At 37.1% G+C, this 17,364-nt stretch overlaps 3 protein-coding genes across 3 annotated transcripts; all 3 read right to left on the bottom strand.

Annotated features, from left to right (window-relative positions):
• Nucleotides 1–30: 30 nt before the first annotated feature.
• Nucleotides 31–5,641, bottom strand: LOC111389360 (uncharacterized GPI-anchored protein At1g61900-like). Its single transcript, XM_023014283.1, has 6 exons — nt 5,372–5,641; nt 4,127–4,306; nt 3,430–4,035; nt 2,282–2,527; nt 2,135–2,146; nt 31–261 (listed from the first exon to the last, which is right to left on the bottom strand). The coding sequence occupies exons 1-6, from the start codon at nt 5,433–5,435 to the stop codon at nt 176–178; spliced, it is 1,194 nt and encodes a 397-aa protein (XP_022870051.1). The 5' UTR covers nt 5,436–5,641; the 3' UTR covers nt 31–175.
• A 9,277-nt stretch (nt 5,642–14,918) lies between these two features.
• Nucleotides 14,919–15,552, bottom strand: LOC111389368. Its single transcript, XM_023014290.1, has 2 exons — nt 15,511–15,552; nt 14,919–15,401 (listed from the first exon to the last, which is right to left on the bottom strand). The coding sequence occupies exons 1-2, from the start codon at nt 15,550–15,552 to the stop codon at nt 14,919–14,921; spliced, it is 525 nt and encodes a 174-aa protein (XP_022870058.1).
• A 62-nt stretch (nt 15,553–15,614) lies between these two features.
• Nucleotides 15,615–17,075, bottom strand: LOC111389366. Its single transcript, XM_023014289.1, has 4 exons — nt 16,344–17,075; nt 15,978–16,247; nt 15,778–15,878; nt 15,615–15,705 (listed from the first exon to the last, which is right to left on the bottom strand). Exons 1-4 carry the CDS (start codon nt 17,073–17,075, stop codon nt 15,615–15,617), a joined length of 1,194 nt encoding a protein of 397 aa, XP_022870057.1.
• Nucleotides 17,076–17,364: the final 289 nt, after the last annotated feature.

Genomic DNA, 17,364 nt, shown 5'->3' with positions numbered 1-17,364 from the left:
AACGGGATTAAGATACAAAAAACTCTGGCGGGGAAAAAACAAGTATTCACATTAACTACAAGTGCAATATCCATGAGTCATGACACCACTGGAACTGAACTTCAGACTCCAAGCCATCTAAGTAGTGATACTTAACCAGAAATTCAATCACCTTCTGAACTTTCTTTTAAAAAAATTAATACACGAGAAAGAGGAAGGTGACCCCTGCAGACTGGTCGAATATTACATCTGATGGTAAGCTAGGCAAAAGGCATCCGGATTCTATTTTCAAAACAGACACAGAACAACTTACATTACATTCAAATCCAACCACCAAAGTAATCAACTAGTTACTAAAGATACATGTTTCTAAGAAGATTTAACCTCAGTTTTTGTTTTATGGCGTTATGATTCAGATACTTGCAATTGTGATATCAACCTCTTAATGGATTTTTTTTTTTTTTTTTAGTACTCATGTGGTTGCCATAATGATAGTGTACACACTTCAGAAGAAATTTCCACTATCTACTTCTTCCGAAGTGGTTACAAGCAATACTTAATTAACATATATCTCCTCAAAAATAGTTAAAACTTCAGATTGAACAGAAAATGGAGAAACTATCTAATGACTCAATGGCAAGGTGAGTTTCTAGTTTGGATACACACAGAAATTCAAGGAGGCACCATACTCTCTCATCAAAATCAAAGAACCAATATATGTAAATTCTACCACTCCTCGTCTCAAGAAACTAGAGCTAAAATATAACAGACAGTTGTTCTGATGGAAAACTAAAAGACAATTGAATGAGGACACTGAATGGATACTGGACAATTATTTGACTTTTGAGATATAATTTAAAAATAAAAAGAAAAATAAAAGATGGGTAAGATGCATCACTTGTTTGAGCATAGAGACTGAAAGGGACCCAAGAAGTCATGATCAGGCCTTCACAATCTGTAGAGAGAAAGTTAGGCGAGAATAAAGTGGGAAACAAGTTGGATTCATCTGATCTCTTAGAAAGTATTCCCACCTCAAAATGTTTTATTCATAATTTCACCGCAGCAACAACTCTCTTCTTCTCTTTTCTCAATCACTCGCCCAAACACACCACTACCATATCACAGCCTTTCTTCTCATTGTTATTTGTTGGGTGATAAAAGGACACAAGAATAACTTGCAAATTCAAAGTTTAAATTTCCTAACTTTTTCATGTTTAGAGAATTATGAATTATAATACAGAACTCAATTTCTACTTTCTTGACATGTGCAATTCAAGGGAATGTTATTCACTAACATATTCTGAACATTAAATGATGAAGAATACAGGTCATGGCCGTAAAATTCAAAAGCACAAGAGGTGATAGCTGCTGCATTTTTCCCTTTTCTTTTGGGACCCCATTGTGAAGCGGTGTTGAGGAGTGTACGGTTTCAGGAAACAAAAACTTTGGATTCAGTTTTCATTTGAGCAATGCTTCAACTTAATTATTGAAGATCCAGAAAAACACCAGATAAGCTGGTAATGGCATCTGTTGCACCTAATTATGAAACTTCACAATTTATTCCTATTTGTCAAATTCACCATTTACCCAAAATTTTTTGAAAAATGATGATGGTCAAGTTTTAGCATCTTAATTCTGACAACAAAAAATTGGAAACGATGATGGTCAAGTTTTAGCATCTTAATTCTGACAACAAAAAATTGGAAATTATGATGGTCAAGTTTTAGTATCTTAATACTGACAACAAAAGATTGAAAATGACATCAAGCTTTTGGTATATTGCTTCGACAATAACTGATGTGCAAGTATTCTCCATTACATTCGAATTCATTCTGTATATTACCCCGGAATTTATGATCGTCAAAATTTTTTTGTCTTCTGAGAATGAATTATATTTTCATATTGTGAATTCAAAAAACCATGAGCGCAATTTCAGCATTAGCACCAGCTGTGAGGGGTCAAAAATTACTCTACAACATAAAAATAACAGAAAAAAAAAATCACTATCTAATAATAACCTAGAATTTATGACTGATAAAATTTGACATAGATTGAGCTTCATGAACTCTATGAAAATATATGCCAAAAAACAAAATACAAACTTAAAAGAAACAGATAAGAAAATAATTTTTAAAGTGGAAAGTTAAAAAATTACCTTGTGTGCCAGCTGGTGTAGTCAAAAGAGGATTTCCAGATCAAACCAGTATGAAAACATGAAATATTTTTTCATATATTAGCAACAGTTGAATTTTCTGTTATTTTCGCAAGACATTCAAAATGGTAATGTGCAAACAAAACCGACCTTGGAGGGAGAAATCCTTGAGGCCAATATCACACATATTATAGATATTTTCTGAGATGTTTGCTTTCCGCAATTTTAGCGCAAGTGATGCTGCACAATTTAAAGCTTGCAAGTTGGTGACGAAGCTCTGCCTTTGCAGACGAGACACATAGCTGTTGACAGCAATGCAACACGCTGTCTGGTTACTTATTCCGTTACTGCACCCCTTTATGAGATGACTCATGTTCGGGAAATCCAGAGGGCACACTGAAACAGTAAGAAAAGATGAGTAAATGAGTTATAATCTAGTAACAAAACAGTTGAGTGTTAACACTCAAAAAATGAAAAAAGTTTAACCTTTGCATGGTAAAATGAATTGAACAATAGAACAAAATATGTTTATCCCAGAACTTCAATAAAATCACTGGTTACGCGAATGCAGTAGGGACAGACATTATGAAGTATCTGGAGCCAAAATAGCTGGACTGCTTAAGAAGTTGTGGGTTACTAACAATTTAATTGTGCAATGGCCCATTTTACATTGTTCAAAAGGGATACTTGTCTTAGAGACGCTAACAAGCCCAAACAATGTAATTTCCTAACTTTGACCATATAATTTCTAACAACAGGAAAACCAAACCACAAAAAGCACTTTTTTTCCCAAGTCACATGTTTGTATTGTATTAACTATTTAGAAACAATTTCCTAACTTTGACTATATAATTTCTAACAAAAGGAAAACCAAACCACAAAAAGCACTTTTTTTCCCAAGTCACATGTTTGTATTGTATTAACCATTTAGAAACAAATTTGAGACCACGATTGTAAAAGCTAGAGATCATAAACAATGCTAAGAGTCATTTTTTACACCTTGACCAAATGTAAGGTATCAAACCAACATGAAAGGTTTTAGCATGCTATTAAAACTATAAAAACATCAAAAACATGTAATCAAGAAAAATAGGTTTCACAGATTTACAAGTGTACATTTTTGTCGCATGTACTCCATATTTACGAGTCCAAGACTCTTCTAAAGATGCGATATCCACACCAAAATTGCAAGTGACTGCACCCCACTTAAGGCAACAAACTAAAGGAGGAGAAATGGGAAGAAAGGTGTTTAATTAAACAGGTTCAAACAGCTTAGACCTTTCTCATTTATATCTCACCTTTATTAATTTTGCAATTAGATAATCCTCGAAGAATTTCTTTTGCATGAGAAGGATCAAGTTTACTTGCCAGCCAACGGAGAACGATACTTCTACAATCACTGACCCTAGTTGAGTGGTCAGACAATGTGTGGGTACCATCCAGGCTCAGAAAATCATAAACTTTTAGAGAAAGCTTTTTAGCAGCTTCTGATATAGCATTCTGACAAACCTGCTCACAACATTCATTCACAGCATCTATTTTCCCACAGGCAGCAAGAAGCTTAGATGTATCTACTGTGCTCTCAAACCCACTAACGTCATTAACCGGGCAAGAACCTTCAGTAAGATTTGACGGATGAATAGAGCATATATTTGGTAGACTGTCATTGGCCCCTTGACTCACCAGAATTTTCTCAATATCCGACAGGCAATGAGTCGCAAGTGTCCCGTTCAGAGCAAATGTATTCGTATATTTACTAGATTGACCAATGAGAATGACCAATATGGCTTCCAGTTGTGGACAGCACACTACATTAGCTAGATATGGTGCGAATCCAGCCATACAATCAGTTGATGTCACACTCATCATGCTTCCAACAGCTGTAAAGTTCAGCATACAGAGCCCTGAAGGCAAATAAAATGAAATTAATATGTGAATCACTTCTACATGTTAAACAGTTAGAACCATCAAATATGGTTAGCATTAAAGACGAACCAGATAATTTTGGGACAGTGCTATTCGTAAATGGTGTCAACGGAGAAGGTGCCAGAAGAGGAAGTAGGGGCAGAGGAGCTGCAGTTGGGGAATTCTCAGGCAAAAGTGCATCCACTCTTTTATCCATCATGACAGAACCTTTGAGATAATTTGACGGTGTGCAACAGGATTCATGCAAGCCTGTAAACAAATGTGTAATCAGGAGAGTCAATAGCAGAATAGACCATATCCATCTACACCAAGAGAGGGTTTCTTACATTCTACAGATCGACTTGCAGGAATGTAAATCATATACATCTCATTTGCACACACTGCTTTCATGCATGCAGCAATATTGAGCACCGAAACTTACCTCCAGTTTTGGAATTGCTCATGCTTATTGTCAAATGTTGAACAACAGAACTACCAAAGACACCAATTCATACTCTCCAAATAAAGAAAATTATGTTCACTATGCAGCTAACAATCACACTTTCCAGGGATATGTTCCCATCATTTGTTGTTTGCCTGTTTGTCGTTGGTCTTTCTAAAGTTGTAAAACACCTTTGACTCCAGTACGAGGATGGGAACACAAGAAAGTTGCTTGAAAAGCTTTACAAAACCCAGATAATCAATTGGCAGCAAAGTCTCAAGTAAAATTTCATTTTTGTTTAACATCAATATGTCCTTTTTAGCTTTTACATATTCTGTCTCAGCAAAATTTCCATTTTTTTCAGTACCACCAATTAATCTGTAGATAATTCTAATTAGTCTTTGAGCATGTTGGGCTAACTCTAAAATAAAAGTTTACTTAAAAAAGTGACTTTAATTTTAGGCAAACATGTTCTTAATAGGTTTCAGATTTACAAAGCTAAATTTGATTGTCAAGAATGCTCCACAGACGTAACAAGAAAATATTTTTATTAATTCGCGTGCACCATATGCCATGGCCACCCAGTCGATAAAAATAGATAAGTTCCCATGTCCCCGACTCAAAATCCTAATCTTTACCCTTCAGAAAAAATTCTACACATAATCTCAGTGCAGCCAAATGAATATCAAATCAAAGGCAATTCTGTTGAACTTAATTTTAATGACAATTTTAGAACCCTAATTTTCCAAATTCGACACTGAGAACAAAAAACAATTAAAACCCAGAAGGTTTCCCGACAAAACAAGCACTTTTCAAGTACTATAACTAACAGATCATTCACAAAAGAAGTAAAATCCTTAAATAAAACTCAACATAAAGCTAGAAATACTCACAAAGAAGAAGCAGAAACACAATAAGAAGATAAATATTGAAACTTTGAGCCACCCCTCCTCCCATTGCTGCCCGCTCAATTGCTTACGCACCCAGTAAAGAAAATGGCAATCAGTACAAGGAAAAAGCACAAAAGAGGAGAATTTACGTAAGCAAGAGTTATACTTTGTATTGAAGAAAAAAAAACGAAGAGGCAAAACTGAAGCGAGTAATAAAAAGGGGTTATTGTGTGGGAAAAGAGAGAAGGTTGGGGCAGCCATGAATGAACTGCTTTTAATTATGTGGGGACACAGAGAAGCAGGAATTAATACTCTTTTTTATTTATTTTATTTTATTTTTTATTTTTTTAAATGAAGCGACCGCAGTGCACTGAATAAATTTCTAAAATAAATAGTAATAATTGATGATTATTGTTGTGAAACTCACAGTTATGTGTTCTTGGCGTGCATTGAAGTCCATCAATTGCCTTTTTCCACACTGTCTCTACACTTTCATGACTTTCCCATGAGGGATTAACTTCATTTTTTTTGTTCACAGCTCAATCCTTGATTCCAGTGAAAAACGAAAATAGTATCTTTTTCTCCAAAAAAAATTTCCGAACTTCTGATTTTATTTAAAAATGAACTTTTTAAACTTAGCTATCGTGCTCGTCTTGTAATCGATAAAGCGAGTTGGAAGCATGACTAGAATTATTGTGTACATTTTAACCAATAAAATCATACATGTGTTGTCTGTGTATGTAATTAATGTAGGTGGTTGTCCTCCAAATTACTCCCCAGTCTCCACTTATCTGACTCTGTTTTCTGTATTTAAAGTTGAGCCATGAATTTAGCTGTGGACTGTGATTGTGTTGTGGATTAGTTGGACAAAGGTCCCCCCCCCCCCCCCCCCAAATTCAAATTGAGAACCAGCCTGACCTAAAAGATCAATGCTACAATGACAGGATTTAAATACAGAGTCTGAAGCCAGAATACACTTGTCAAAAAATTGTTGGACACACAGGAAAAAGGTCAACAGTAACAACCATCTAGGTGCTGACACACAGTAACTGGATTTAAAACCTGGCTGACCAGCTTTACTGGACCTAAAATTACAACAAAATAGACCATAGGAATATCAAATACGTATATTAGAAACTTGATATCTGTGTCTGTTTTCTTGTGGTTCTATTTTTTTACATGGAAATTGCAATTTTATATAGCTTGGTTTATTTAGTAGTACTTGCACATTTTAAACAATTTGTTTGGTAACATCTGATTGTTCCTAATTACACGACATTGTCGTTTTCACCATTACATATATTAAGAATCAATAGTATAACTCAATTTTATAAAGGAAAAACCTACTCGATTTCTACAAATAGAATGTTGTGCCTCTGGATTTTTGGGATACAACGTGGATTCTACCCCACAATTATCATTCTCGGTCGAAAAAAGTTATATTACACGTCTTATTTCATCCTTGTATCATGAGACTTCATACCACTAGTATATCCTAGTATCCCACTTGTACATACGCCTCTTTAGACCACGAAGATTGTGGACACCTACTTGTACTTCCTTCGAGTATCCTTAGTCATGATTCACAAGTTAAGGTATTCTTGCTATCCATATTATTTGATTTCAAATGTATCAATTTTTACATCCCAGGGAATTTTTGGGGCACACGAGCTCGACCAGATTGGAAATTGCTTGTTAGTAAGGTTTCCTTAGTCAATGTGAGTATGATGGTCTTCAGGAAAACGAGATGTATTGGGTATATCTTCCTCCAGAGAAATAGCTATTACACTTTCCTTTGATGTCATCCTGTTTTTAGCTCAAATGAAGAATGAGGATCACATGAGAACGAATCTAAAGTTGGTACTCATAAATAAGTGTCTTCTCCAAATAATTAAAGAGAACGAGTTTTGTTGAGTCAGCAGAAATTTAAGGTGAATTTTCTGAGTTATATCGAAAATTCAGATCTCATAAAGACATAATTCAGGGAAAACAATCTTAATTCCACTCTTATTGTCCGTGGAAAATGGAAAATATTAGTCTTTCGAAATCCGGATCTCACCGGCTTGCAGTTGGAGATGTTATAAAGACTTTGGATTAAGTACATTTTGCTGTTACTTAACAGTCTAGTTTGATTAAAAATATACAGTGACCAAAATACATCTTTCTCGTACCCGGGCTACTATTTCAAGTGCAATTGAGATAAGTATTGGAACATTCAAGAGACTGAAGATTCTAATTAGTTTTGTAGTTTTTAGTTTATTATAGTGTATGCCCTTGCAATTGTCTCCCTGTCCAACTCTGCCATTAATCTAGGATATAACGTGAGTTAGCCATTCCTCTACCTTTCCAATGAACTAATTATTTCTCGTACAATTTCAAGAACGTGTTTCGTATGAAAATCCCGTTTAAGGAAGAAGTGCTATGTCCGTCCAAGTGCTTGAAGAGGAGAAGGCTACGTGTTCCCTATAAGTCTGCTGCCTGTCATACATATTTCTGTGCATAAAATATGGCGGAAAAACTTGAAATATTCCCCAAAATGAGTAAGAACGTCATCATTGTTTAGGATTTGGTCAAATTCGTGTTTTTGAAACATTATGTTTTACCACGAATAGCCGAGTTTGGATATTTCCATAACCTTGCTTAGCAAACTTCAGTTATCACTGGCATTCTTTAACTAGTTATTCTTACAAAATATATGGAGCCGTGCTTCCATTCGAATAGAACTTGATAGTTTCAATTTGTTGATACTTTCCAGATACGTCAGGTAGCGAATGGGATGAAACAAGCAGAAATCTTTCGGACCGGTTATATGAAAAATGGCCATGCTAGTCAATATTTGCAGTAAAAGCTTCTGTTTTAAGGATTGGGCATCACTCTTTTTGGCCCGTTAAGTTTATAGCAAGAATATAGAAATAGGTGTAAGCATCCTATGTGTATGCTTCTATATAAAACTGTAAACACTATCAAACGCGGAAGTTTGGACTATCGAATTACCTCCGGCCATTGTCGACATGAAAGCTTTTCAGAACAGAAAACGTAGCAGCTGTTCTACGAGTTCGAGAGTTTCCATTGCTTCGTTCCAGCCTCTTAATGATGGTGTAGTATAAATGAGTAAATGGAATGACATTAGGGATCCAAACAATGTTTCTTTTATAAACTCGGTCGATCACCGATTCTTTCCCATAATTGTAGGAATTATGAACCATCCACAGCAACTTCCAAATTGCCATACTTAATATTGGAAGTGCAAATCACTGATTAATGGAAGGTTTAGGTCACATACAATTTTCTTTAATTAGAATGGAAAATTTCTACATTCTCCCACTTAGCCTAATATATACCGTTATTTCTCATAGGAAGAAACAAATACATGAATCATCTAAAACCCTTCACCATGGGAGCTATATTTGATGAACAATTTTGTGGTAATTACACAAATCCATAGTTTATAAATTCATATTTCCTAAATAAGAGTGGAAGTTTAATATTTCACTAATCAGATTTTTTTTTTCATTTTCTAATTAATTTAAAATTATTTAATAACTATCTCTACCTAAAATCACGTAATTCAAAAATTTAGAAACTATATTTTCTTTAAACACGTCATTTCCATAAAACCGTCATTTCCATACCCACGTCCCTCACGTATCCCATTTTTCGATTAAACCGTGATCATCCAAACCGTGTTCATCCAATCGGACGTTCATCACTGTCGTTCTCCGATGATTTCCCGATCAATTTCTTTCACTGTTGGTCACATATTTTTTACATTCTTTCCTAAAGCAGTGTTCACAGTTTACCCGAAATATTCTAAAACTTCAACGATGACTCGTTCAAGCAGTGGGAAACATGGGGAGAAAACTGAAATCCACGAGTCAGGAAGAAGAGGTAAAAGGAAGTTGGATGAAGTGCAGAAGGAATCATCCTCTAAAAGACAAAAATCCAGAAGTTCGGTCAGAAAACAGTCGTCGAAGAAGGTGGTTTTTGATATTTTTCAATTGTTCACTTATTTCGAGTATACTTACCTTCATTTTAATCGATGGATAATGTGTATTGATGAAGTATTTTTGAATTTGTGATGTATGTTGTGTTGAATTTGTAATCTAAATGCCTGATTGTAGTAAGGGTTTTTAATGTTTTTTTCAAAAGTGGTTGTTCATTTGTGAATTATGGAACGCTATTGTGTCGTTCTGTATGGGTGTTGTTGATTTCTTTTTTGGTAGAGGGGATCTGTGACCTATATGTTGATGTTTGTGACTACCTGGATTTCCACTTGTGACCAAACTGATAATTTTTATTGTGATCGTTGTTGCAGGCCTGGAGATACATTATACCCGAGAAAAGTTGGTTTCCGGGTAAAATTACAATTACCCCGTCAAAGGTGTGGTGTCGAACTTCAAAAACAATCTCAATGAAGCCCAACGTCGAATCCTTCAGAATATGTGTTTCGCTCACTTCCTGCAATGCGAGGAAATTGTTATCCAATCGCAGCTGATACACTACTTTCTGCTGAGACAAGTGCAACAACCTAATGAGAGTGAGTTGTGGTTCAACATAGCTGGAAGATTCGTACGGTTCTCAATTTCAGAATTTTGTTTGGTGACTGGTCTGAGATACGTCGGTGATGATGACATAAGTAGGATGGAGAAGACTCCATCCCGATTGAAAAATTTGTATTTTTCAACGTTGAAAAATTTGTATTTTTCAACTCATGAAAATATCAAGGACGCATTTTTTGGTTCTACTGACATTCCGGATGAGGATTTTTCCATGCTAGGTGCATTGTATTTCATAACGTCTTATCTACATCCGAGAGACTACAAGAAGGCTATGGATCACTTCTTTTTTATACTAGTTGAAGATTTTAGTGCGATGAATGTGTTTCCATGGGGTAAGTCGCTGTTCGACAAACTAGTAAATTCATTGAGGGAGGGGTTGAGTAAGAGATCAACACATTATAGACTCAGAGGCTTGCTTGTAGCCTTTCAAGTGTAGATTTACGAGACAATTCCCAGTCTCGATGGATACACGCCGAGAAGGATTTCCAAAGTGTACCCCAGGACAATGAACTGGAAGGCTGATGATCACCCTTCGACTGCGAAGCTTGAGGGACCTGAACGCTTCTCCAATCCAGATGTAAGTGACCACCGATGCAGCAGTACTGGTTTCAAACTGGCACCTTTTTTTCATGTTCCAGATCATATTTCTTAGGTCACAAATATATTTCGTCAAGTCACAAATTGCATTCTCGAAGTCACAGATTTACTCATTATGTCACAGATCATTTCATACTAGGTCACAAACATTTTCACGGTGCCATTTGCCCTTGTTACATCACAATTAATGGAAACAAATTGAATATGTGTGATGTGCAAAACTATATCTGTTTGTTCATACATAATTTTTGGTTGTTGACATTGCACTTTTTGTTGTGATATGAATGGCAGTTGGAAATATGTGACCTGGACCCTCTACCAGCTGAAATGGCAATGCCATACATGAGTTAGGTGCAGTATGAGAAACCTATCCTACCCAATCGGTCACATGGGGAGAAGAGAAAGGGTGGTAGCATACACCGATCAGATCATCGTGCTGGGACTAGTACAAAACCAAGTAATCCAGGAATGAAACAATCTACTCCCATGCTTTTGATAACTGATGGACGATTGGGACACTCTGATCTCCCCATTGATGATGACGACTTTGTTGACGCACCACCCAGTTGGAAGGGGACATCAATCCATGAAGATTCTCCAAGTGGGGAGTTTAAGTCAGATGACACCACTGATTCAGAGGATATGCCGTCAAAAGATGTAAGCTCTTCCAATTTCATCTATCATGTCACAAGTCCATTTGGTCACATAAACATTTAGGTTACATATTCAGGTCACAGGTTTCGGTGATTAGGTCACATACAAATACACATTTCACTGCTGATCACAGATCAATGTTATATTTTATCATCATAAGTTTACTGATTATAGGTATTCATGTGATGCAGGTGGTCGACGAATTGAAGAATTATTTCAAAGGGCAGATATCTAATCTAAAGTCTGAGAATCGGTTGCTAAGCAAACAACTCAAGTCAATGCAGTCACAGGTGTCTTCTTTAAAGTCTGATCAGCAAAGGAAACTGAAGTTGCTAGTTCGTATGCAAGGTGAAATTCGTACTGACATGTTGGACATCAAAGCACACATGCAGTGTATGTCTGATTCTGTGACTACATTGATATCTAGTTCAATGGAAGAAATTATGAAAAAATTCAGAGAGAACGCAGGACCAGAAATTGTTGTAGGATTTGGACCAACATGCGAAGTCAGTACCCCAACTGTGACTGCCTCTTATTTGTCTGTTACCACAAACCGTTTGATATACACTTCTCATCAAATGCATTTTTGTTCTAATTTTCAGGTTGCAAAAGTCGAACGAAGTGTTGATTCGAAAGGCAAGGCGAAGGTTGACTCTGTGTATGCAGTTGAATTCCCATGTTCTATTGAACCTCCATCTTTTGATCTCGGTCTTGGATTCACACAACCAAGCCAGATTGTTGCAAAAACATCAAAGGAAGTTGAAGTGCAAGTGGAATCGGTCATAGTCGATGTTTTGAAGGACACAGAATGTTTTCAGCAAGAGGTATCAAAAAATCTATGTATTTTTGTTGATTAATGCATGTCACATATTAAAGAACACATTTTATTACACAGCACTCACCTGAGGCTACACCAAGTTCTGGATTGCCGGTGAAGAGGGCTCCAAAGCCAGCTAAAGCCCTTCAGTCCCCTTATGTTGCCGACGAAATGAAACAAATGAAATCTTCAGGAAATATAGTGGTCTTTGAACACTACAATCAGAATGTACAAGATGCAGATGTTGCTGACTTTCAAAATTGGTTTCAAAAAGGATACAAACCACATAACAAGTACGAAATTGTTGTCCTATTTTCATAATGTTCCAAATAATGATCCGTTCTTCTCGTTTACAGGAAGAAGTTCAATGATAAAGATGATGTCATCCGTCCACCTTTTTCCATCAGTCAGTACTTGGTGGGAAACAAGATATGGTGGTACGAACTTGTATCCAGGGAGGTGTCGTTGACTAGTTCGGTAAGTTACTACACAAAAGTAACAGTTATAAAGGGTATGTTACAGTACAGGTCACATTAGTCACAGTTTTTTGTATACTAGTCACACAGAGCATGGGTCACAGATCACACGAGCAGTAGGTCACAAATGATGCGTAGGTCACAGATCATGCGAACAGTAGGTCACAGCTGATGTCTGGGTCACAAATCACACGAACAGTAGGTCATAATCCGCGCTGCACAGGAGAACACATATCTGCAGGTGCAACAGTATAGCACACATGTCTTTATTACGTCCGGGTTCAGTTATGGAGTGGTCACTAACTACAGATTGTAGTGACCACTCATTCTAGCCGAGTCACACATCAAATTAACAGCTTATTGCATCATGTTTTCTGGTGTATAGATAGTTTCTAAATTGTTTATTGTACTTTCATCTCTATAGCATATGGACGTGTGCTTCTATTATATACGTCAACTGGCAAGAAGTGCGAGAGATTTCAAGTTTGTAGCTACCACAACGGACTCGTTGTTCCAGGCCAAGCTAAAGCACATGTATCCTAGTTTCAAGGATGATGCAAATGTTCTTGTCACGGATGATAGACTGATTGACGATATTACCGGTGCACGAATTCCATTGAGCACTCCATGGGCTGAAGTCGACCTTGTGTTTATCCCACTTCTGCCTACCAACAAAGTACATTGGATGCTTGGAGTGTTGGACATAAAGGCACATACGTTGCGTTTATTGAATTCGTCCAGGAAGACATACAATGATATCAAAGTCCGTACTGGAATTGAACCCTTTGTCAGCATGCTTCCGCATCTCATGAAATCTGTTGGAATATGGAAAAAAGATTCCTTGGAGTTGAATGTGGATTTTGATTTCTCTCTTCCCCAACAGAAAAATAGGCAAGTTTTTTTCCCTCCACTAACAGTTAAACATATTAAAACATGCTAGATTTCGTAGCTAATATTCTGTTTTTTGTGTTCCTAGACATGATTGTGGCATTTACGTGGTCAAGTACGCGGAGTACATGCTATATGACAATATAGGATCCATGCCAATGAAGTTTGATGCGGGGAGAGCTCGGTTGGATGTAGCTTCACTGTTGTTCAAACATCGCGAAATCGGGAAGACTAGAAAGCCGGTGCAGCCTACTGGTAGGGAAAGCATTGTTTTAGAGTGATAGTGCAATTAGAAGTAACATGTTGTAATAGATGGAAACATTGTCTCGTGTTTTGGAAATTCGTTTGTAATGACAACGCAGTTCTTACTTTTGTCTGTTTATATAAAAAAGTTCATTAATGTTTGGGGACTTTACTACAAGTTTCACTACATATCATATTTTGCTATATTGACACCGTATCGAGGACAAAGTCTCAAAATTTAATGGTTACCTGCAGTTTTTAGGATTATCACAAGTCACCAGTTTCTAGGATTATCTGCAGTTCCAAGGTCACTGGTTTGTGTAATTTGGTCACAGGTCAATTCCCATTGTCACAGGTCACTGCACCCTGGTCACAGGTTACCTGCAGTTTTTAGGATTATCACAGGTCACCAGTTTCTAGGATTATCTGCAATTCCAAGGTCACTGGTTTGTGTAATTTGGTCACAGGTCACTGCACCCTGGTCACAGGTTACCTGCAGTTTTTAGGATTATCACAGGTCACCAGTTTCTAGGATTATCTGCAGTTCCAAGGTCACTGGTTTGTGTAATTTGGTCACAGGTCAATTCCCATTGTCACAGGTCACTGCACCCTGGTCACAGGTCACAGGTTACCTGCAGTTTTTAGGATTATCACAGGTCACCAGTTTCTAAGATTATCTGCAGTTCCAACGTCACTGGTTTGTGTAATTTGGTCACATGTCAATTCCCATTGTCACAGGTCACTGAACCCTGGTCACAGTTCATAGTATATTGTTCACAGGTCATGAAGAATTATTACAAGTCAATCTAATCTGGTCACAGGTCATTGAAGATTTGTTGCAGATCATTTCATACTTTTGTCACAGCTAATTGCAACTGAACCACTTCCATTTTGCTGAGTATTTGCAACATGCCACTGGTCATCTTTTGTTGGTCACAATTTATCGTATATTTGTCACATGTCATTGGATATTTATCGTATGTCACTTCATCCTAGTCACGTGTCTTGATAAATGGTCACAGGTCTCTACATATTGGTCACAGCTCATTGACATCTAGTCACAGATCATTTCATATATCCACAGTTGATTGCACAGAGGTCACAGGTCACTGCATTCTGGTCACAGATCATTTATATTGGTCACAAGGCACTGCATTCTGATCACAGGTCATTAATAATGATCATAGTTAATGCATACTAGTCACAAGTTATTGTAGAATGATCACAGATCATTAATTTGTGTCATCCAATGTTTTGCATCCTACGTTTACAAAAAATCAATGAATGAAAAAAAAAAGGGAATTATAAAAAATATATCAATGTGCATTTCCAGTCTTCATCCTCTTCCTCTCTTTATTCTTGTTGCTTTGACTCAATGGAACTAAGCTGCTGCATATTCTACGATTGTGACCACTTTCACCACACCGACCGCATTTGACGGTTATGTTTTCCTCGTACGCTGGTCTGAATCTCTTCTCAGTAGGCCTTCCACAACTTCGCTTTTGATTAGGTACAATTACAACTATATCATGGACATCATTTGGCACTGTCCATTCAGCTGGATTTCCTACCGGAAAAATGGTTTCTTGGTATGTATTTCTGAATGCTTCACTTGTGTAGTAGTAGGAGTAGTATTCATATCGATCCATCTTCATACTCGCAAACACAGCCAAAGCATGTGGACAAGGTAGTTGATCAACTTGAAGCATCCTACATGTGTATGTCCGATTTTCTATATCAACAACGAAGGAGGAACTTTCACCGCTAACTGAGAACATTGCCTGATTAATAGGGGAAACCTACAGATATAGACTCAAGTTATAGGCATAACAAGTCACGTAATTAAAAAGTAGGACACAGATGAAATTGCATGTCATGTAGTTATATATAATATTGCACAAATATTACTGAAACACAACGGTACAGATCACAGCAGAAGTCACAGCACATGTCACAGATCAATTCAGGTAAGTCACAGATTATAGATTAGGTCACAGTAATCAAGTTTACCCTCAAGTTTCTATATCTGTACTCATTTCCCTCATCTTCTTCTCATACTTGATTGACAAGGTTGTAAAAGTGCCTTGGGCGTCCTCCTTGTGTCTACAGAACCAAGATTGTAGAATTTATCTTAATGACTCCAACAAAGCTAGAATAGGGTAGTTCTTGGCAGACTTTGTGACCGCATTAACCGACTCCACAATATTCGATGTCATTGTAGAATATCGGTTTGAAGGCATGTGGAAACGTGACCATCTCTCAAGTCCAACTTCATCCTACAAACAAAACCATGGAAATGTGTATCATATAGTGTACAATACCATGTTAAACGTATTTATGTGAATATCATCATAGGACAACGTATAGTATAGTACCAGATAACCCCTTATCTTCTCATTAATCGAGCCGAGTTGTTGTATGTAATATTCATATTCCAATAGTGTGTAGGCACGAACAGCTGCATTGAATGCTTGTGTTATGTTTTGTCCTGATCTCCCGTACCGTGATTTTAGATTTTGTAGTAGATGGTACGAACATATCCCGTGACATGCTCCCGGATACACGTTTTCAATCGCCTTTTTGATGCTGTTGTGACGATCCGACACGAAGCACAAACTGTCTCTATCCCCATATGCTTTTCTCAACTGTCTAAAAAATCATGTCCAGGAGCTGTCATTCTCGTTATCCCCAATCCCGAAAGCAAGTACATAAATGCTGTTATTTGCATCTTATGTACATGCCGTGAATAAGGTGTCACCATAGTGTCCATTTAGATAGGTGCCATCAACCACAACAATTGGCCTACAATGTTTCCATCCCCGTATAGATGCGCCTAGTGCCATGAAGCAATATTTAAACCTATTGTGACCATCAATTTCTAGACTTGTGACTGATCCAGGATTTATTTGTTGTAGCACAGAAAAAAAGGCAAGTATCTTATTGAATGAATCAGTTGGATCACCCCTAAGCACTTTCAGAGTTTCCTCTCGAGATCGCCAAGCTTGGAAATAATTCAAAGATACTCCATATGTATACAGCATATCGTTGCGTATATCATTCGGTGTGTATAATGTGCGCGATGATGTGTACTTGTACTTAATGCAAGTTGAAACAATCGTCTTTGTTACTTGCCTATGAGTACTGAGTACGATGTTTGAAGCACATATGTGACCTTCTGCAATGTATCTGATTTTAAACATATCTGTTTTGGCTAGCTTCGATGCTCTACGTATCCAATTACACTCATCACGTGAACATTTTACAAGATAGTCTTTCTTATCGGACCGAACAACCACGTACTCAAACATGTTCTGGATTGCATAAAACGACAAGCTCAATTTCATTATCTCCTTGTTACGGAAGACTCTTCCTTCCTCTACCTCCCTTGCATCTGCCACCGCCACAACTGTGACCTCATGCTCAAGATTGTCACTAGATGGATCCATTATTGCTCCACATATCTCTGATGACATATCTGTTAATGAAAACCCATGTTCATTCGATTGAACATCAACTGATAGCGCAATAGGCTATTTTTCAATATCTGCAGTTGTCACCTCGATGTGAATTGGATATTTCGCAGGGTCACAACTCATATCCTTTAAAACCATGTAAGACAAGACATTCTCGTCACTTTTGATTGCTATTGGAGGCAGATCACTGTTCAAGACATACTTCATTGTCACAGCAACTTTTGTAGGGTCAAAGCTAAACTCTTTCATAACTGTGTCGACAAGTCTCAAATACCCGCAACTACGATCA

The sequence above is a fragment of the Olea europaea genome, unplaced genomic scaffold (genome assembly GCF_002742605.1).
Source record: "Olea europaea var. sylvestris unplaced genomic scaffold, O_europaea_v1 scaffold586, whole genome shotgun sequence".
In the NCBI taxonomy this organism is placed as follows: domain Eukaryota; kingdom Viridiplantae; phylum Streptophyta; class Magnoliopsida; order Lamiales; family Oleaceae; genus Olea; species Olea europaea.
This window is presented reverse-complemented; position numbering and strand designations above follow the sequence as displayed.